The 23,046-nt window shown below is 40.3% G+C and overlaps 2 protein-coding genes across 2 annotated transcripts in view; both read left to right on the top strand.

Moving 5' to 3' along the window:
* Window positions 1-1,587, top strand: part of ENPP3 (ectonucleotide pyrophosphatase/phosphodiesterase 3) — a 34,832-nt gene extending 33,245 nt beyond the window's left edge. Inside the window, exon 25 of the mRNA XM_054279036.1 lies at window positions 1,414-1,587. Within this exon, the coding sequence (XP_054135011.1) occupies window positions 1,414-1,587 (174 nt within the window). The remainder of the gene's footprint in view (window positions 1-1,413) is intronic.
* Window positions 1,588-21,059: 19,472 nt separating this feature from the next.
* Window positions 21,060-23,046, top strand: part of ENPP1 (ectonucleotide pyrophosphatase/phosphodiesterase 1) — a 52,768-nt gene continuing 50,781 nt past the window's right edge. The window contains exon 1 of the mRNA XM_054279464.1: window positions 21,060-21,245. Within this exon, the coding sequence (XP_054135439.1) occupies window positions 21,060-21,245 (186 nt within the window). The remainder of the gene's footprint in view (window positions 21,246-23,046) is intronic.

Below are 23,046 nucleotides of genomic sequence, written 5' to 3'. Positions count from 1 at the left end.
TGTGAGTTAAAGTTATCACCAGAAGAGCAAGGAGCTCCAGGAGAGGTAGCTGGAAATGAATGAGCTGATAGGAAGCAAGGAAGAAGAAAGAGAGGTAAGATAAGAGGACTGGGAAATGCTGTCACCTGAGAAGGGCTGAGAACAGCAGCACAGGCTGCTGACAGGGAGATGAGATATCTTTATGGAAGACTGCAGGATAAACTTACTTTAGAGGTATCAGAAGACTTTGAGTGTTATTCCCTTCAGTTAATAGAAAATTCCTTCAGTTGCTTATTCCACCTCTATGAGAAATCCAGGCATTTGGATGAATGGTTCTGCGGTTAAAATTCATACTTGAATTAAATGAAATCTCTGCTTACCACTAACAATGTGAATCTTATGCCTTGTAGGAAACAAAATACATTATCTGAGTGTAATATGTATTGTTACGGCAGCTGAGTGCCCATTCCGCAAACTCTGGGTTGCAGAAGGTTCCTAAACTCAGTGATTAAATAATATAAATATAAATATAAATATAAATATAAATATAAATATAAATATAAATTGCACAAGTACAGCTGCACAGACTTGAACTGATCTTCACACAAAGCTTTTAGTTTATTTATAACTTTGAACTCAAAACTCCAGACAGATGCAAGCTTGCTGTACTTGGAAACAACTTCTGTGTCTCCCCATTTGTAGTGTGGATAATCCACAACTTCCCAGTGAGATCTTTTTAGAAGTTGAGGGTTGAGTAATTATTAGAATGAATTAGTCATTATAATTTAAAGATTGACTGTAATTTCTAAAGTTTCTAAAACCCCAAATCTCATTTTATATTCATCGTGTTTGGTAGTAACATAAATTTAATGAATCATTTGACTCAGAAGCAGATATTGTTAATGAAAAAGCAAATTACCAGCTGTTTGCAAAACAATCCTTGCAGTGAAAGAGCAGAAAAGAACATTTTGGATTGATTACTGGTTGCATTTCCATTGTATTCCCCATCTAACTAGCAACAATTCTTGCTGTCCAGCAGTCAAGACTGAGCTGCTGTAAGGACTTTTTGTGAGTTGTCAGGTGCCTGTTGCTTGACTGGCCTGAGCAGTGCAGCTAATTTGTGCTGTAACTAAAACTATCCTTACGTGTGTGTTTGAAATGTGGCTCATGCATTTTGTACTTAAAAGTCACAATTGCCATGTCAGCATAATTCTTCTTGTCTGTCACTGTGGAAGTGGAGAGGTGGGTAGAAGAGACATCTGCTTGATTCTGTTTGAATGAGATCCCTAAAAGCAAGGCTGTAAAGATGCCTTGGAAAGCCTGGGGGCTTTTAGTCCATCAGACCAGGTTAAACATTGGCAATTGCCTAACACTGCCACCAAACAACAGAGGGCCTTTTATGTGTCTGAACATTGTTCTTGCTTGTTTTGACAGGAAAATAAGACACTTTCCGAATGGGTTGAAGAAAGAGTTCAGGCTCATTCTGCACGTGTTCGGGATGTGGAGTTGCTATCTGGGCTTGACTTTTACCAGGAAAGAAATGAATCCGTCTCTGAGATCTTGAGGCTAAAGACATTTTTGCCAATATTTGAGACTGAAAGTATCTGATGATCTTTGGAAAAGGGGTCAGTGCTTGGAAGAAAGAAAATTTCAGTGATTTCACTTATTTCCTTGCTTAAGTATGTGGGAGTATTTTTCAAATTTGTGTTTTCCAGTCAAGTGTTCTGTGCCAATGAAATTTCAATAAAAATGATACATAAAATTTTCTAAAGTGAATTAAATCATCATTGTTGAGCCAGGCTTTCAATATACAGTATATATTTTTATTATGTAAAAATTAATATATTATATTACTCTAAAATACATGAAATATTAGATGTGATATTATATATATAATAGTAGTAGTAGTAATGATTGAAAAAAATGCAAAAGGAACATATTTTATACTACAGAGACATCAGAACTGTAAATTGTATATAAAATATTTCTACAATGGAGTTGAAAAATAAAACATTTTGAGAGAAGTGTCTAAGTTTTTCCCTTGTGTTTATCAAAGGTAATGGTTCTCTAACACAAGCATATCCTGAAATATTCTGAATTTCTCTTTCTCACCTATTAATTCCTATGGAAACATATTCTGACTCACAAAAAGTTTGTATACAGTGCAAGTGATCATCACCTATGTTTTCCACTTGTGTTAATTAATTATGCTAGTAACAAGTGAAGTGAATGAGGTATATTCTTGTACCCTTCAGAAATCTGAAAACATTCTGAACATGAAGAGGTAAAAGAAATGCTCTACACAGAAAAATTTTGTCTTGATATTTACCTGTATTTGCAATGGTTTCCAAATGCCTGGTGATAACAAAATGTTTGTGTCTATTTTTAAATAGTTAAACTTGAGATTAGAGTGCAAAATTAGTAATAACATCCAAAACAGATAGTCACTCTTTCTGTAGAGACTTTGTAGACAGATACTTTGTAACACTGTGCTGTACACAAATAATTGCTGAGGACAGGTAAGTAGGACAAGACAATGGAAATTTCCACATTATGCTAATAAAAAATGTCACCTATAATAGAGTGTGAGTGAACTACTCCACTACAAATATTGCTGAGCGCATTTATGAAAACCAGCAGAAAATGGATCATTTGATTTATAGGCACAATATATATAAATTTGATTTATATATATTTGATAAATCAAAATCATTTGATTTATAGCAGGGGCATTTTAAAGAAACATCTTAAAGTGTGTTTCAATCTATAAAGCTAACTCTGGACTGAAGGAGCTATGTCTGCTTAAAGAATTAAACTTTAAACTCCCAAACTTTGCAGCACAAAGAATCCAAACCCACCACAGGACACTACATTTTCCAAAGTCCTCAAGATGATCAGTGAATGCCCACACACCAGACAGAGTTTAGCAATATTGATCTTAAAATCATGATGTAGGATCAAGCTGAACATAAAGATTTTTATCTCAGTGAAACCATTACACCGTCATGGAGTTGCAGTTCACCACCCTACAATGTTTTGACATCTTAAGTCTGCCCACCAAAATCAGAGACTTCTGCTAAACTGCCCCAATTAAGAACATGACTGTTTTTTCACTTTGTGGTAAATCAGACCCTAACTCAAGTAAAAAAATCTACACTCACAGTAGAAGAGTGGGATAAAAGAATAGTGACTAAATGTATAAAATAGGTATGGGTTATTTTACTCTGAAATGCTGAGAAATTCAAAAGTTAAAGTAACAACAAATAGTAACCACAAAATAAACACATAATATTTAATTTAAAAACATAATCCTCCTTTGTTAATCATTCTGCTTTGTCCTGAGATTTAGGAAATTATGCTGTTTCTGGATATTTCAGATGTCTCTTTCCTAGGGGATGTGAGTATTGCTTTCCCAAATTGGTAAACCCTTTGTTCCTGTGTTTTTCAGCCAGTTCTGAAACTCCCAAAGCTGCAGTGGAATAGCCACAAATTAATCTGCTGACTGCAAAAGCAGATGTGGCCAAGTCTCAGCTCTTTGAGCCACCTTCCATGTGACAATTAAAAATGTAAATTCTGTAAAACACTATTTTTCATAGACCATTATTTAAGCTAAGAAAACTAAGTGTTCCTGTAGACATTGAAAATCTGAGTTCCGGAGGACCTTGCTGCTTCCTTCTCTTATGCTTGGGTCCTTTTAAGTTTTAGAGTACTAGAACCAAATCTCTAAGCAAATATAGAAACTTGGCACTACCTATATCTAGTCTTTTCTCTGTAGCAAGGGCAAGTAATAATGAAAGAAACTAGGCAAGGGAAACAGCCTACCCTGCCCCAGAAAAGGCAGAGCAAGGAAAAGCTTAATTGATGGGGTTTTTTTTAGTAAGTGCTACTGTTTCCCTGACACCACACCCTGGCTCTTTGAGACTGTCACCATATAAAACAAACCTTTTTTGTTCACTTAATATTTATTATAGAGACCACTGGCATTTTGTCAGTACCTCCCTGAAGTAGTTTCAAAGCTGAGTGCAGACATTGAAGTGGCACAGAATACCCTTTACCTTGGACATCCTCCCTTAAGTGTCAATGGATATATATTCAAAGGACTGTTTTAAAAAATTACCTCCTGCTATGTTTGTCCATAGGATGATGGGATTTTTCATTTGCAATTGTTTGTAAGCACAGATTTTTTTCTGTCCTTACTGTGCAGTGAGGGAGTTACTACCTCTGGGTGAAAGGCTGTCAATAGGAAGGCAAGCAAATCGATCATGCCTCTGGATCCAAAGTCTTGAGAAAAGTGGAGGCTCAGAAGTGTCCTCTTAGAGCAGCACTTGCCTGTCCCACCACGATTTCCCTGGGGAGGGAGAAGTGAACACTACTGGCATGACTTTCCTTACCATAGTCTGAAAGCGGCAGGAAATACAAATCCATCCCAGACCCTGAAGCATGAACCAAAGAATAGGCATGCCTCTGGAGGATGAAAAGTGCTGGCTGGCATTCAAATTGGTATGGTCAGGGTCCAGGACTTTGGACAGCTTTGGATTTGGCATAAACCAGACTTAAAGCAGAAATGCCAAGGACATCAATTGTTTTAATGTACATTAAGGAGAGTTGGCAACTGATGTGTCCCATAAACCAACCTGCCCACTGTCCAGGAAGATCAGTCACAGCCTGCCTTGCCTGTAATGGTTGGGAGTTGGAAGGAGAGTGAGTGGCTCCTGAGACTGTCTGCAAAGAAGTGCATTTCTCCTGGTCTTACCCTATGTGAGAGAAGCACGGGTGGGAGGAAGAGTACTTTGGCTTTCCAGAGGCTTTCCAAGGAAAGATGAAATTGCAGAGCTTTGTTTGGTGTCTAGCTTGCCTCTTATCAGCGAGTCAGATTGCTGCCTAACAGATGGAACAGCTCCCTAAAGGGATGTGTGGTTTTGCACAAGATGAGGGACTTTACAGAGCGGTGTTACAAGCCAAGAGGCAGGGCACTGGTGGAGGCAGTATAGACCTCTAGTGCCTGCTCAGCAATGGCAACGCCTCAAAGGTTCAATGCTAAGGTTTGTGCTTTTTCAGAATGCTGTTTGAAGCATTTTATATATTGCTCTGATTTTTTTGTTAGCGGCAGAATACAAGCCTGTTATTCTGTAGGCAGGATTAAAGTTTTCTTGTAGTCCTTCAGTTCAGATATGTCAGATTTTTTGTATGAGCCGCTTAACACTCATCAGCACAGATGAAAACTGTGTCAGTCAACCGTAAGCATAAAGACTCAATTTGATCAACCAAAAAAAATATCCGTAACAACTTTGGGAACTAACAATCTTTCTGTCCTTCTCTTCATATCACATACAGGTCATAACACAGAATTCTCTCTCAAATCTCAGAAGTAACCAGCTCTCCCAGGTAAGAAGGAGGATTTACAGGGAATTAATGAGAAAAAGTATTTTGAAAAAGAAAGCTCTGTTTGATTTTTAGGCAACCTAGTCAATGTAATTTCCTTCTATTCAGCTGTGCTGGTTTGGACTTTTTCCTCATTCCTATTTGTTGTCAGGGGAAAAGCTGATGGAATTTTGTCTAGCTACCAAAACTACATCTGTGCATACCATTTCTATAATCTCTTGAATACCCAAAAGATATCCCCATAAGCCAAGAATGCAAAATATTATTTGGAAATGATGGTAAGTTTTAATGTCTCATTATTAATTTCTCCTCCATTTTAAGCAAAAGGATGCCTTTTCTGTGTCTGTGAACACATTTTTATGCAGTAGAATATTCCAAGAGTTTGTTGCCCTCCTTTCCACTCTTCCCCAAGGGGCATTGTCTGCTTCTTTTCATCTCACTAGTTAATATTCTTTTTAATTTTTTGTTCAGGTTACAGATGCTGGATATCTCCCTAGCACCATTAAGCATTACAAATGAATCTTCAGTTACAAAGAGGAGGAAGTTCAGCAAAAAAACCCACTGTCTGAATGCAGAAAAAACCAGAATATTGAAATTTTTGTTCCTTTGTGTTTTTAAAAGCTTAACTGCAGACTCATGGGAAAGGTGAGTTCAAGCTGTTGCTTACTCTAATTCTTTCCACAGAATGAGAAATCTTGTCTCATTTCCTTTACTCAGTTATGAGTTAGATCACATTTTATGTGGTATGCAACTCAATCTTATGACTAGTACAAGGTTTTGGAAACAGTTTAGCTACATAGGCTGAAGAAACACATAAGTTCATATTTGTTCCACTAAATTTTTATTGTTTCCGAAAATTTTAATTTTTGAACATTTCCAACAATTTTCAGGCGCTGTTCAGTGTATCAAACTTGTTCTTGGTGGTTTGGCAGCAAATAATTCCCTGCAATCTTGACTCCTAAAGGTAGTGTCAGACAGAGTGACAGCAAACAGGATGCTGTCTGATGGGAAGGGCGATGGCAGGGAGGCAAGTTTCTAAAAGGACCAGTAATTTCCTAATTTCCTTAGGAAAATATGGGCTGTGGTGGGCACAAGGACTGGTCAGTGACTTCTCTTTGTAGTTGACCTACAATATTGGGTAGAAGAAGAAACCACCCCTGCTGAGGTTTTTTGTGTGGCGAGTTACTGCCTGTGTCTAATGTCTGACATCTTTCCCATGGGTCCCACTCATAATTTTTCTTGCTCTAATGCGTGTCTTTATTGTACATTAAGGAGTCTCTTCCCAGCCCCAGTTGTGTTTCTCCCCATCACCTGTGTCTCAGTGTGATCTTTGTCTCATCCAGCTGTTGGCACTTGCAAGGAAAGAAGTCTCAACTCCTTTCTCCAACTTGGCCCATAGCATATGGGCCAACCACGCAAACCAACTTCCTAAACAAATCATTTGGAATAAAGCCAGTATGAGAACTAATTTCATGCTCAGTCCTTGGGACTGTGATCACTGCTACCCATGCTTTCTTGGACCAGAAATCATACTCTTTCTGCAACTCAGGATCTTCAGAAAGCTAAGTGTAGAAGTGATGAAATTAGTCATTAAAATCACAGTTTTTGACAAAGGAGTAGAGTGAGCTATGGGAAACCCATAAATAAGCATTTTTCCATTGCAAAAAGCTTTAACATTTTATGATAACTTGCATAACATCATAACTGTTCTCTGAGGTACAGATTTAATTTAATGTGCTTGTATAAACACCCTTAGATAGAAAATTTCTGTTGGTCTGAATGACTTGTGTTTGAGAACTTCTAAGTAAACACAATTGCATAAGAAATGCTGCAAAGCTGTATGTTACAGAAGTTTATTTATTTTTATTTTAATGTCTTCCTCACAAGCAAATGCTTAAGAGAAATAATCCAGCAGAAATGTTGTCAGTGGCACTGCCAACGGTTCTATCCATTATTAAAAGCTACCAAAAATTACCAAAAAAATGCATAAAAGCAATGTGAAATCTTTATATAGAAAAAAATACAATAAAATATTTTTGTATCTCGCATAATAAGCAGCATATATTTCAAAGCAGCAGGGAGAAATTGCTACCTGCTGTTAGTGCAATTAGGGAAAGTTCCCTATTTCCCAGCTATGAATAACCTAACACTACCATGGGCATAATGCTGCAATATTACTTGACAAATTTTCTAATTGATTGCTACAAAAAATGGCACCTTTTGAAACACAATTGATACATGACATAAAATCAAGAGGAAGTCTGAATAATTCAGGAACTTTATGAAACCCATGGTTAGAGAGATTATATTTTTTCATAGGAATTGATTTTCTATTTTCTCTTACATGTTTCGCTACTGTGAATAATGCCGAATAACTTCACTGTAAAATAGAACTGAAAAAAGTTTGTTCTGGCTGAAGCGTCTGCTTATGAATCACTGAATCCACAGTCTATTTCTTGTCCAACCAAGCTGCACAGCTATTCTGGACAGCTATAGCATGGGATAATGACATATGGGACATGACACATCAGTGTCCTGTTTATGCTCAAGGTTTTTCCTGTGTGGCATCTTGGTTTGTGTACTGAGGTTTGAGGTTAAACTGAAGAAAACTGTGATTTCCTCCTCATCTCTGATAATCCATATGCTTTTTAACTGCTCAGTGTCCTTTTTGAGCTACTGTCAGCTTGTGCTTATTACTTTGAATGTAAATGAGGTGTTCCACGTGTATTGGTGTTTATATGGCCACGGAGGCTTGGCTGCACTGAGGAGCTGTGGTGATGCCCTAATGGCCAAGTAGGGGAGAGGAAATACAGAATGGCATATTTGTTTATCAGATATTAATTCTGAATGGTTTCACACGCAGCTACTTATGGGTTTGGCCAACTCAGACCAGGGGGCACAAAGATTGTGTGTAGGCCTGGGATGACCATCACTGGCAGTGAAACTTTCAGTAACATGGCCTCAGTCATCCTGAAGCCTGTACAGAGTGCACACAGTGCTTCAGAAAGCTCTTATGTAACAGAAAACTTGCTTCAGATTGAAAAAGGGTGTGATTGCCATTGGTGAAACCTCCTGTCCCGGATTGCCAGAAGCCAAACAGCTTGACAAACAGTGATCTACATGGCTTTCAGTGGTGGTTGTTGGAGGTAGAAACAGAGTAGAGCTCATGCAAGGCTGGAAAATACATACTGATTATACATTTTTGTTGTTTTTTTAGTACAAGAAAGAGACTCCAAAATGTAAGGAAGCCCTGTAATTCCGTATAGGTGTGAGGTGAGGCTCTGATATCATATGGAAAATTAAATCCCTATATGCTTACCTGCTTTAATCTCTTCACAAACAACAAGAGATTTTAAAACTTTTTCTTCCTTAGCAAAGCAAACCCAGAACCTGAGAGGAGGTTAACTACTCTTTCTAGTACTGCTAGGAGTGATAATAGGGATGAACGGCAGAGAAAGCAAGAAAAGAAAAAGAGTAGTTTATAATAAAGAAAAATGTTAGCACCAAATAATAATAACGATACATAAATTTGCTAGCTGTAGATTCCAGCAGGAAATCAGAAGACAGATTCTTACCAGTAGGCTTCTGGAGCAGCTATTCTATTGCAAGGGATGAAGAAAATTGCAAGGGATGAAGAAAAACACTTTAAAGTAAAGAGCTTGGTCAGCCTCTGAATCAGCCTGAATTACACAGTCACCCACGATAGCAAGCAACTGCCTCAATGACTCACTTGGGCCTGTGCTCTTTGCCTCAGTGAATAATGATTAAATGAAAGAAAAAAAGGCATTTTTACTTTAGGAAGATAATGCAAGACCTGTTTGATTGAGACAGTGATTAACAATGTTTAACAGATTAATTAACACCTCAAGTCCTTGCCAACCAGTAACTTGAGAAACTTGCCTGGGTTTACCGCAATTTAAATAAAAAGCATCTGTGTGGCCAGGATTTGTATGAGCACTGCTGGTGCTGCCATTTCATCAGTCCTAGCTCATGCTCTGCTTTGGTTGCTTGTGAATCATATTCCTGAACATGTGGATAGGAAAACCGTATTCCCTACTTGCTCTACTTCCAGCTGTGTTTGTGAGGTTGGGAAGAATGACAGGAGATGTCATGCTGGGCCAGAAAATGTCTGTACAAAGTGCTTTTGACTAGCTAGGAGGAAAAGGGCATGGATAGAGTTGATCAGAAAAAGCTTAAAGAAACTTATTGGGTTTTGGTGGCTTTTTTGGTGTTGGCTTTTTTCTTTTTTCTTTTCTTTTTTTTTTCTTTTTTCTTTTTTTTTTAACGAATTAGTCAGATCCATGCAATTAAACAATTTTGCAGAGTCTGAATTTGCTTTCAGTGGTGTCCCAATACAGCAGTGTCAGCCAGACAATTTTCAGAACAAGGTTAGATGCCAACACATCATCTCCATGACTTTTTCTTTCAGGCTTCTCCAGAGCTGAAAAACAACCCAAAGTCACTGAATCCCGGCTGAGAGCCATATTGCTCCACGGCCTGCTGAGGTGACAAAATCCAGAGCTGGAGCAGCTTGCAGGCATGAACTTGATGCCAGATTTTGTACAGCTTAAGTCTTAATAACCAACCTGCTACTTTTTCTGTTGTTTTTCTGTCTGATGGGTCCCCACACCTGAAAGACAGCTCTGACCTGGTGCAGGATGTGAGAGGTTTTGAAGTCCTAAAAATTCCCTGAGGGCAGGAAATTTTTTCCAGTGCAGCATTTCTGCCATGACTCTCCTCTTCAGCACATCCAAAACTCATGCCGTTGTCCTTGCCAAAATCCTATTCCAACTCCTCATAAGAAAACGATCTATGAATTTTTGTTGGAACATATACAGAGACTGGGCAAGGCCGCCTGGCTAAAAGGACAGCAGGCATATGATGGAGGATGTGGTCTGCTCAGAAACTTTCATGTCGGAGAAACTGCCTTGCAGGTAATTTCTATTTATATCTACTGAGAACAGTTAGAAGATAGAGAACAACTTCAGGAGCCCATAGGCAATTGTGCATACTAAACACCTGAGATGTGAGATATGATGACTGAGTGATTATAAGGTGACTTTCCTAATAGCTTGGTCCCTATACCTTTTGTTATTTTGGATGCAGGATGCAGCAGTTCATCAATGTTCATCAGTATCATTATTTGATTAGTGACAGAAAACTACTTAACTCTTATCCTAGGATGCTTGACCTGCCTATTTTATCATTTGCAGAGTTCCAGAGTAGTTGAAAAAAATATTCTACCTTGCATTTATCTAGGGGACATCCAATGCATAAGATAAACACCAATTGCTGATATAGAACCTCAGAAAAAAGATCAGAGGCAATTTTTTTTATATGCTTGAGCTGATGCATAAGGTAAACTGCTAGGATGGGGCTTTGGATTTTTATACCATAAAGGGGAAGAATGACCAGATTTACTGCCTTGTAGCTTTTAACATTAAAAATGCTGGTCCAAATTCCTTTCATGTAAACCACGCAAGGATTCAGTATTTATGTAGTTCATAGGCCACGATAAATGCTCACTTGTCTCTGTTCCACATATAAAACTTGTAAAAAGATTGATGTGTGGCATGTACTTTGAGGCTTTAAGCTGACATACAGAAGGAAGTATAGTAATATCTTCCTTGCTTCCTCAAAATTCATTCCATTAATATCTATCTTCCAATAATTAGTGGGAAATTGAAAAATAAAAATACTTGCTACCATGTAGGCTTTTGTAAACAAAGTACAGGTTAGATGGAGTACAAGGGCAACAGCATTGCTGGAACTGATCATTATTGTTCGGGATTCATCCCACCTTATTACCTGGTGCCACCTGCTTAGCTCTTTTTTGAAACTGGTGGTTGCGATAGGACAACAGGTCACAGTGGGAACTCCAGGTGCTGGTCTTGTGTGAGTCAGTCTCCTTATCAGGTCGGTCTTCTTGATTGATCTCAGGTTGTTGAGTTGGATTTCCTCCTGAGAGACATGGAAAGTGAGAGGTGTTGGGCTCCTGTCCTATATATTGTGCTAGTAAAGAGGGCTGCAACAAAAGCCAGAGGAAATGTCTCTGTGAGGTATCATGCAAAGAAACTATGACTTCTTGTCTGCATGGAGAAATTGTCTGTGTTGTTTCTGTGAAAAAGTCTGCATTTACTGAATCCTCTTAGACACTCCCATTGCTCTCTAAGAATGCCAGGAAGAACATGGACCTGTGCCCACAGTTTTTCTTGTTTCATAATTCTTTGTACATGAGCTGAAAGCCCATGGGGCATGGTGGATTGCTAAACCAGAAGAATATGGGCAATGACTTCTGACTCTCAATTAAAGCACATTGTTACTTCATCTTAAGGAACTGGTTGACCTTTCCCTCTTCTCCATGGAGAGCAATGAAAAATATACTCTTGACCTCTTTCTAAATAGGCTAAATTAAAACCAGATTTTGAAGTTCAAAATATAAATTCCTGTCTAGCTCTTTGTTGAGCAGTTCTAACTGTGTTACAGGGCATCTTACATGAGCCAACTTGCTGCCAGTGAGCGCTACTGTGATTATCAACACTAAACATTTCTAATGGGGTAACTAACAGGGGAATGCCTTAGCACGAGCAATGTGCCATGTTCAAAATGCCAGCAGTCACCACTGTTGGTATGCTTTCTCTGCAAATTATTCTGCAGTTCAGAAGATAAGAGTAACTTTCAGGGTAACTACGCTCAATAACCCCACAGTTAATTAACACCCTGAAAGAGTTACAGAAAGATGCCTTCCAAAGACAAGCAACTCTTCTGAGACAAACTGATTTACCAAGAACTTGTAAACTATGTTTTTAACGTATCTGGTATGTAGAGCTCTTGGAACTTTCCATGAAAAAGGAACCCCAGATAAAAATAAACATTAACTAAAAACACACCATGTTTCTTTCTGGGGTGAGGATAAAATGACTTTTAGACACCACTAACATCCTGGTTGAGTCAATTCAACCTCCCTAAAGTCAAATACATAGTTTGGTTTGGTTGAACATGTTAGTTTTTAAACACTGACAGTCTTAAGAAACCCTACAAAAGCTGATGATAAAATCAGTTCGGTTTTTCTACATCATATTTCCTCACAAAAACATGAAGAGAAAATTAATGTAAAAATTGGCTTTTAAGGTTTGCTCTGGATGAGTTGTCAAGTAAATTTCATACATCTGCCTTTTGAGATATTTTTCCTTTTTTCCAGCTTCTAAGTCCTAGCAGGAAGAACTCATATGAGAAGGCAACACTATGTCTGCATTACCTACAGTGCATATCCTAGAGTGAGTAATGCTTAGCCGAGATTTGCTCTCTCGGCAGTCATGGATAAGTCATGGACTACTGAGAAACTGGGAACAAACAAGTTTCACCAAGGGGAGTAAATACGAAATGAGCAAATCTTTCTCTGACATCTCAAGATAATCTGGCTGTGGCATGTCACATGGGGGAATTACTGATTTAGTTTAATGTAGACATCTGCAAAAAAAGTTTGTTAGAACACTTCACATAAATGATTTAGGAGTTTCATAAGGGATGCTTAACTCTAGTCCTCAGAATATTCATTTGCAAATTAAGCTGAAACAAAGAGTGAATTGAGTAGTGAATGGGCTCAAGAGCCTCTCCCTGAAATAGCTAGTGCTGTCTTCAGGTCAGCAGAGGATTGGCTGCTGTGTTTATTAATGACCTGGTTTTTGTTATTCTGCATCCTGAATAGATGCAGTAGTATTGCCTTCTACTTCACCTATGGGCTACAGGAAGGTATGAAAGGAGAATAGTAGAGACTGGAAGGTTTATGTTTTTAGTATTCCTTTATACCAAATTAAATTTAGTATTCCTTTATACTAATTGTGCTGTCAGTATTGACTATGTGTCCCTTCAGGACTGGTTTAGCACAGGTTTCCTAGATGAGGTCTGTCAGCATCACCTGCAGAGTTCAGTTATCTTTGTGACTCTTAAAAGCAGACTCAAATTCTGCTCTGAAAGCAGGGCAATGGGTGGAGTTTCAGTGGCAAGAAGAATATGGGCAATGACTTCTGACTCTCAGTTAAAGCACATTTTTACTTCATCTTAAGGAATGCCCTACCCCTTGTGAACTTCTTGCCGTCTGAAGGTCATGTCTGGGATACTTTGCATAGACCTCATATCAGACTTGGAAGAATGCACTTCTGGTATTCCCCAGAGTTGGAAATAGCTGTACTTCCTGACACCTAGCTTCAGTGAATCTCTAGACAGTTTTTTAATGATGCATGGGTCAGGCATAATATGCCCAGGCCATAAGGTGGCAGGGATTCAGCAGCAGGCACCCTGCTGAGACTTCATGCAGATTGTCCAAAAATATTTATTTAAGCATGTGTTGTTCCCCTTGGTGGGGCTTATGCCTGGGACATGTCCCAGAAAATGGTTTCACTTTATAACTCTGGAGCAGCTTTGCCAGAAACAATTTTTCATCCTTTTGTACTTTTATAAATATTTCTATTATCTGCTTTTGTAAACTCAGAGGGAGCAAATTGTGGAGCCCAAAAGAAAAATACTAAGATATTCTCCCAGAATTTCTCTGGGTATTTTTTTGTCATGAGATCCCAAGAGGAAGCAGCTGGGTGACAAAGCAGAGTTAAAGACTGCAGGTTTGAGGGAGTACTGTGAGCTTGGGTGATGGTTATACCCACTCACACTGTTTGAAGATGGGATTGTGAACATTTGCTGTCACAAGACCATGTTCACTGGCTTGGTGGATTTTTCTGCATGTGCATCATGTCAGAAGTAGCACAGAAGCAGAAGGGGTGAGCAAGAGGTGTGTGTGAGTGAGCATTTCAGGCATAGACTGACTTGGAAGTCCAAGGATAAGCATTTATTTCTGACAGTTAACAACATGTAAGACTTGAATATTAGATAATTCCATTGAAAAAATTAGTCTCCCTTAGAAAACATTATTCTAATCAGCTTTCTCAGAGATTATTAGCTCTAAAATTCATATTTTGTTTAAAATTTATCTACAGATGTTATTCTTAAACAGTGTTTAAGCTTTCAAAAGTGTTTGCGCAGAGGATTGCTCAGGATTGCAAAACCAGCTGTTCAGTAAAGGCTGTGATGGTCAAATCTTCAGAAACATGGAGTATTTATTGCTGTCACAGTTCTGAAGAACAGAAACACCACAACTATTCAAGTTACTTGGAAGCTTTATTGTTGTCCTTTTTATGGAGAGGAAATTTGATCAAACCAACATTTTTTTACTAGGTGTTTTGTTCTATTCAATTAGATCATCTGTTAAAATGCTTGCACACAACGCACTAAAATTCAGATGGATGAGAAATAACATCCACACCACTAAAAACAAAGATAAAACTTCCCCCTTTCTTTCCATCCAGGTACTCCCCTCTGTCCATCCACTTCTTACTCCCTCTTCAAGATCTTTGAGTTTTATCTCTTGAGTTTTCCAGCTGGCCTTAACATCATACTTTTCAAGTGTAACATTAATGTTAATATTGATGTTAATAATGTTAAATTCCCATCTTATACCTTCTTTTTTTTTTCCTTAAGAACACATGTTTTTTCTCTTATTATCCCTGCATGTAGTATTTTATTTTGTGTATTGAGTAATATCATATTTGAAAATTCCAGATGTTTCCTTAAATTGCAACAAGTTCCTGGATCATTTGTTGTTTATTGAAACACTGGAAGAAACAACTTGCATTGTGAAAATCACTTTTTTTCCCCCATGCTAATTCAGTTCAGCCTGACTTAAAGCATTATTCCAGGTATTTTTTAGAATTAAAGATTTCTTCCAGAATCTTGTTTTGATGACATTTTAGTAGGATCATATGAAATAGGTTGTGTTCCAGCAGTGAAATACAAACTTGGCATTCCATGCAATTGTTTCCAGTAAAAAGGTAGTGATGCCAATGCCTGTAAGCTGTTGAAAAGGAGACATGCAGCATCTGAATAGTAAAGCTACTATGCAGGACATAGAACTTCCTCAAATTACATTGACCTACATATTTTGCATGGTGAAAACAATATACTAAAATTTAGGGAGGTATTTCTTCACCAAAAGTTAGCATGCAAAATTTTATACTACAGGATGGGGTAGATCCTGAAATATGTATGTGTTCAAGAAGTGGTTAGACATGATGAAAAATTATCTTGAACAGTATTTAGCAGGAGACCTTCCCTCTGGCTCAAAAACCTTCTCAGTAGGTCTTTGACCACTGTTTACACTAATTAAACAGAGCAGTTGTTGTACTACTAGAGATGAAATAAAAGTGGATTTCAAAACTGTTTATATGACTTAGAGTATAAGTTTGTATGGAGCTGCTGGATGCCCATTGCTAAAATCCTTATGCATTTTTTTCAAATCTCTGCCCTCAACTGCCTACCCATTTTAAAATCCTTTTTTCTTCCCATTCTGGTTTGTGCTGAAAATTGTTCATTTAAAGATGTCAAAAATCAAGAAGAGGTAAGGGGATATCTAGCTTAAATTGTAAGACAACATTTAACTTGCGAAAGAACATTTAGTCCTTAAATCACCCTCTAGCTGCAGTGGATGTTGTTCCTACACTATTGCTTTGCTCTGGACTCCTCCCAGATTTATAAGCACTGCTTTTAATATTACTACAAGCACCACTGCATTAAACTTTCAGGTCTTCAAGAAACCACTCAGGTGTTTACTCTAATACTGTATTCTTCCTCCCCCCTCCTCCCCCTTTCGGTTTTTTTTTTTTTTGTGAACATTCTACAATTTTTCCACCATAGGTACTAAAGTATTCTTCCTGATAATAGGCTTGATTGTGCAAACCACTTAGATACGGTTGGCAGATTAGGTATTGAAATTGCGTTTGCTAGAGAGATTATGCTGAGAAGAGCATAAAGAATGTCTGCTTGGTTAGCATTAAAGTATGCAAGCATCTTATAGTCTTCTTCCCAATAAATCCTGCCAACATGTTGTCATCATATCAGGATTTTATAGTTTAAAGGAGTATAGGCATTTTTTCTAAAATCAAATAGAGACATTTTTATATAGCTTAGAGAGACAGGAAATCACTGTCAAGCAATTATTTCCTATTGCTAAAGGACTTTTCATAATTTTCTTCTACTGTTGCCAGCTATCTAACAACTGTTGTCTTAACAGTTAGTAAATTTCCAGTAATACATGCCAAACTAAGACTGAAAGGAGGAACAATTATGCCATTTTTCAATCATACAGGAAATATTAAGTTATCAGCTTGTTATCTAGAGATTTTTTTTTTTGGAGACCAGCAAAACAACCAAAGAATAAGTAATTATTTGCAAAAATTATTTTCTTTCTGCACTTATTAAAAGGGGCGGGCTGGGGAGTAAAATTAACAGATTTTGAAGCAAGTAGTTATAAAGAACGAATTAATTTTTCATGACAAAAAGGCATCTTGATGCTAAGCTCAGAATCTGAGACTCGCAACATGTGCCTTGAAACTCTACCTTGCCCCTGTGTCTTGGAACTCTGCTTGGTTATGTGCCATCCCTAGATGCAACCTGTTCAGTCTATGTTAGTTTGACACAGTTTGATATGCCCATAAATGCTATGGGATTTCTGACTTCATCTTAGGCATTACTCCCAGAAGTAATAAAAGAGTTTGGAGATACACCTCCAGTTTCATTTGCTCCTTTCACTAAGGACTTCTTGCATTTTTATAAAGTTTTAGACACATTTTGAATGCTAAATAAAACTACCCATAAGGATATTTCAGAAACTACCATAACTGCCTATTTTTCAATGATTTCCAGACTAGTTTACAAGAGAAGTCCTCAGAGCACAGCAAGAGAAGTCCTCAGAGCAGGGGCAGAGAAACAGCTTCAATTAGCGCCTATAAGGTAGAGTCCAGTGTAAGACTGAGCAGCAATGGTCATTAACAAGCAGCTTCAGACTTTCCTAGGGCTCCTGGGCTTCTTCATGGTTACAGGAATTTTGCTGCGGATTAGAGGCGACGCAACAGGAAATACTTGCCACAACCACCAACCACTGGTTTCTATTGCAATGCAAGGGTCAAGACTCAGCCAGCCAGGAGCTGATTATCACTGGCAACCTCACAAGATGATGCTCAAGCCTGCGAGCTCAGTCTGCGCCCTGCTGTGAGAGCAGCAAGGGCCTCCCAACTCTGGCTGGTGCAAATGGATAGTCCAATCATGCAACATGGTGCAATTTACAACCCCTGTCACTAACCACAGTCCTTAAATGGGCCACAGCCACCTCACACACAGGGGCTGGATGAGAGAACTTGGTGTTTGCTTAGGTCTTTCCAAAAACAGATGTTTGGTGGAGATATTGTCGAGGTGAAAAATGCACGGAGAAAACATCACAAGCTGTGACACGCAGCATCATGGAAAACTTCCCGTGTTTACCTTTTTTCCTACTACTTAATTTATGTTTGTTTATCTTTGCTACAACCACTAAAAGCTGAACAGCAAATTAAAATTGATGACCTCTGATGACTCCCTTCACAGATAAGGCCCGCAAACACAAAGCTGGTGTTACTGCTGTTCTCCCTTGACATTTGGTTGGGCAGCTTGATTCAGTTACTGCTGAAGCTGGCAGATGCCCTCACTTCCTCAAACCTTCCTCAGTTGAAATGGCAGCAGAAAATTTTTGGAATTTGGATTTGCAACCTCAGTAATCTCTGCTATTAATTTGTTGCACAATGATGTCTTTTGTCACAGATTTATTAAAATGGTATTGACTGCTATTTAACAACTTCACCCCAAAGAGACCAAGCAGATGTGGATTTTTGAAGGTTTAGTATAGGGAATATTTTACCTCTTCCCCCAGCATTCAATAGATTTTTTCAGATATATTTGAAATATTCAGCACCAGAACTTAGTCCTTTTTGGTTTTCCACACTCTCTTGTCTAGAGCACTTTGACATCTTGTTAGTCAGCTGAAACAAGCTTACTTCTCACAGTTAGGTTAATTATTTTCCATGCTGGTTAATTATTTTCCATGCCTAGCCTGAAGTACCTTGACTACTTGTACTGTCACAGAAAGAAATTACAAAATTTATGCTGTTTTATGAATATTTGTACACAGAAGAGTAAGTGTTAAAAAATAGTTAATGGTTAATGAATGAACAACTCAGAAGTTAGCTCCAGCTGCAGAATATCCTTTCTTTCTATGGAAAAGGAAGATACCTTTTTGTCTGCAATGTAGTTATACATAATTGTCACTGAATCATCATTATACAGTATGCGCTGTTCAAATTTTTGAGTGGGTGACACTTTGGACAGGAAAGCTTTCTATTTGAATTAAAATGAATTAAAAAATCTTTCTACATGCAAAAAAAAGGAAATAAAAAATGAAACAATTTGTAAAAAAAACCTGCGAACTTTTAATTTATCTTTTTTTTTGTTGTTTGTTGAGAAAAAGCATTTACTTTCTTGCCATTGTGACTGGAAATGAAAAAGAAAAGATTTGAACTTACACACATGATTGCAATATCTTTTCATTTTTATTAAAAAAAAAAGTGAGGGTCCTACAGCCACTTGAGCAATTATTAAAGCCACATTCACTGAAAAACCCCAAAACCTAAACAATTTGACTATGTCAGTTTTTATGAGAGTTTTAAAATTATTGCACAACCAGTATTCAATTTGCAACTTTCACATGCCAAAAGCCTTGACCGTATAATAAAAGTCATCTCCTCAGCTGGACAGCTGTTTGAAATGCCACATTAATGGAATAAATGAGATTTTTAATGTAGGCTCAAGGGCTTAGTTATCACAGTTTCTGTTGCCTTTCTCTTTGCTATGTGACCAAGTGAAACATTAGGGTAGAAATTCTCAAGACTGCACCTATGGCACCTCATTAGATGACAGCAGGGACGTGGGAGCAGCCCTCAGTGACCCTCAGCATGCTGTGAGCTGCAGCAGCACGACAGACCTGCAGTAATGTACATGCTGCATCCTGGCAATTATTCTTAATGGGAAGTTGTACTGACAGCTTGTTCTTGCGACTCAACTGAAATAGAAAGCAGAGCAACAACACTTCAACAGGGATCAAGATCACTTCCAAAGGAAATTTTCATTTCACTGTAGCTATTTTTTAAGAAAATATGGATTTTTGTCGGAAACTATGCAAGGGCCACTCCTTTCTGGTTACATTGACAGTTAAAATAAATCCGATATAAATTCCTGAAGCCCTAGGAAATCAAACCCACCCCCCCATTAAAACTGAAAGACTATGCCTAATGTTAACATACATAACTGTATAAAGTAAAAAGACTTAAAAAATTACGGAGAATGAGATACTTTTAGTGATTCTAAGCTTAGGCATACTTTGCAAGTCTTGATGGTACTCAACCCTCACAGATCTATTACAGAAAGGAGGAATGGCCCATATCTGGAGCCAGCCCTGCAGTCGGGGTTGTACCATGAACAGTCAAGGTGTGCACAAACACCTCTCTCACGCCAAACAAGCAGGGCTGAATTTAGTGGAAATGATTGGGAAGTGGCATCTTGGAGCCAGATGGTGCCAGTCCCAATAAAAGGCCCTGAAGTGCATCAAACATGGATATCACCCCAGCAACACCAGCCCCCTGAGCTGAGCAGGGCCTGGCTTAGGGGCAATGAATCCAAAGCCACAGAATCAGAAAATATGCTGAGCCGGAAGGGACCCACAAGGATTATCAAGTCCGACTCCTGACCGTGCACAGGACCATCCTCAACAGTGACACCACGCGCCTGAGAGCACTGTCCAGGTGCTTCTCGAGCTCTGTCAGCCTGGTGCTGTGACCACTTCACTGGGGAGCCTGTTCCAGTGCCTAACCACCCTCTGCATGAAGAACCTTTTCCTGATATCCAACCTAAATGTCTCCTGATACAACTTCAGGCCATTTCCTCGAGTCCTGTCGCTGGTCACCACAGAGATCAGTGCCTGCCTCTCCTCTTCCCCTCACAAGGAAGTTGTAAGCTGGGGTGCTGTCTCCCCTCAGTCCCCTCTTCTCCCGGCTGAACAGTCCAAATCACCCCAAAGGAGTCGCAGTGTCCCGCGGGCGGGCGATGACACCGCCGGCTGCGCTGCGCCCCCGGTGTGCGGGCTCTCGGCTGGCCCGATGCCCCGCGTTGCGGGGCTTTCCGTGGGCATCCCCCAGGCACTGACGGACGGGAGGGGAAAACCTCCTCGGGAAGGGGCGAACAACAGCAGGCAGCGACGGAGGGAAGCACCTTGCGAAGGCGACCTGCAGCCGGCGGCGCTCTGGGTGCAACCGCGCGCCGGGGAGTAGGTGCTTGCTTCTGGCGGCACCGGGAGCGGCACCGGGAGCGGGACCCCCGCCCCCGCGCACACCTGTGCCACCGCCGCCGGGCGGCTTCGGGGAAAGCCGCGCCACCGCCCCCGCCGGGGACCGGGCAGCGGAAACTTTCTCCGCGCTCCCTGGTAAACACGGCCCGGCGCCCTCCCCCGGACGCTATTTCGGAGCAGCGCCGTGTCCTCCGGCCCCGCACCGCCTCTCTGCCCGCAGGGAGCGCGGCCGCGCCCGCCCTGTACCTGCAGGGAGGGGTCGGGAAGCGGGGGGCGGCCGAGCCGGGGTGGCCGAGCGAGGCGGGAACATCCCGCTCCCTCCTCCACGCCGCTGCCGCGGGGGAGCGGGGGCCGCCGGTGTCCGCGTTCCGGGCGGGGCGGGACCGGGCCGCGGGCTATTAATAGCCGTGTCCGGGCGGGCGGCGGGCAGAGCCGCGGGACCATGCAGGGGAACGGGCAGCAAGCGGGCAAGGGCCATGAGGACCACCTGGACGGCCTAGGGGCGGCTGACGGCGGGCTGCAGACTGCGGCCGTGCCCATGCTGCCGGCCATGGAAGTGGCCGAGGAGCCGGAGAAGCCTCCGGGCGGCAAGAGCAAGGATCCCAACACGTACAAAGTGCTCTCCCTGGTAAGGGTCGGGGCGCCGCGGGGCCGGGCGGGCGGAGCTGGGGCTCACCTCGCCGGCGGGAGCGGAGAGCGGCGCGGCTGGCGCAGGTGTTTCGCCCGTCTCCAGGCTTCGGGAGATGGGAGATGAGCCCATGACGGGACCTCAGAAGCCTCTCGGCGTTTTGGAAGAGGGTGACTGCCTTGGGCAGCACGGGCTCCTCGGGATGCCCGGGGCAGCAGTGCTACGGGACGGCTCCGCTTCGGGAGTCAGGAGCGTGGCATTGCGTATAGACAACGACCTGCCTCGGAGAGGGATTCGCAACTCTTGATTTATTTTACTCTTTTGACGGTCCTCAGCGTTGAATCTTTCAAAATTCTTTTGTGGTGTCAATGGTTGTCTCGTCTTTCATCATGTGGTTTTAGCTGTTTGCTGCACGGGGGACACCAGGGAAGGCAAAACCCAGTTAAAATAGGAAAATATGGCTGGAAAAGCTAAAAAGAGTTAAACAGCCAAAAGGACAGAGGAAGTGTAAAAACTTGCCTTTCTCTGAATTCGAGCTACCGTGGGTTGAAAGTTTGTCTCCAAGTGCTGCTGTGAGGCAGTTTTGGCCCTTGTTCAGAAGCCCCAGCAGCCAAAGCCATTGTTAGCAGGTAGGTCACTTTCCAGTTTTAGCCATGCTGCTGTATTATAATTATCCTCCCCATAGAGATGTGAAAATAAGACCTTCCAAACTGCTTGGAGTAATCATTATGAGGCTAAATTCATTATCAAGGTGAAAGAATTATGGTGTTCTTGGAAGGAACCTGTAGTGAAACTGCAGCAGACGTCACTATGTATGCATAAATAGTCCTCTATACATTGAAGCAGAAATGTCAAGGTACCTATCCAAATTTAGTGATATCTTTCTAATCTGGCTACCTTTTCAAATGATTCATCCACCCATATCATTGTGACTACAGGTTGGTCATACTTTCTAACATAGCAGAAGGTGAATTATGTTTCTAAGTTTGTCAGAATGTTATAAGAAAAAAAATTCATGCAAAGGTCCATGGTAGCTTCCATGCAAAAGCTTTTTTTGGCTACTTTTCTGATGAAATGTCCCCATAAGAAAAGGTTGTGGTTACTCACTAGTTTCATTGTCTTCTGGGGAGATTAAGGTTGTGCTATAAAAGCCACTGCAGTTGGATGGTGAAAACAGCTCAGTTCTTTTCAGCCTTAGAACCTAGTATTGCTGTCTTGAGCTTTTTAGGCTCTAATGCAACAAAATTATTAGAGATGCACAGCCACTTAGAGACTGGAGTTGAGCACAAGTTAGTGTTTGCAGTTACTTGTTCTTCTGAATTAAGTTCTTATTTTCTAGATGCCATTCACTGAGAACTGGCAAAATTTTCTTCCTGTGCTCATGGAAGTGTCAGAGTGAAATGTCATCTATACAAAAATAATTAAAAAATTCTAAATATTTATGGCCATACACTATTTTTTTGGGGATGACTGCAAACACAGAGATGATGTAAGATATTCAGTGAGAACTTGGAAAACTTTCTAAATATTGCAAGTGATACTGGATTGAGTAAAACAAGAATGTGTTTAACCTAAAAATGTCAGAAAGGGACAAACTGGAGTTGGAAATGCTAGTTTGTTCTTTCTCAGAAGCTGATGCATTGATGATATGCAAATGTACTAAAAAAGTGAGTAGACTTACCTGCTTGGTGTTTTGTAGTTTCATAGTAATGTGAAACTATTCAAGTGTCCAGATGTAGGTAAATCTCATTTGCCTGCATTTATCCTGGCTGTGTGTGCTATTGCCTCCTTTATTTATGTA

This window comes from Melozone crissalis, unplaced genomic scaffold (assembly GCF_028551555.1).
Source record: "Melozone crissalis strain CALT ecotype California unplaced genomic scaffold, PUWL_Pcris_2 ptg000027l_1, whole genome shotgun sequence".
Lineage (NCBI taxonomy): Eukaryota > Metazoa > Chordata > Aves > Passeriformes > Passerellidae > Melozone > Melozone crissalis.
Note: the sequence above shows the minus strand (reverse complement) of the source record. Positions and strands in the feature narration are given on the sequence as shown.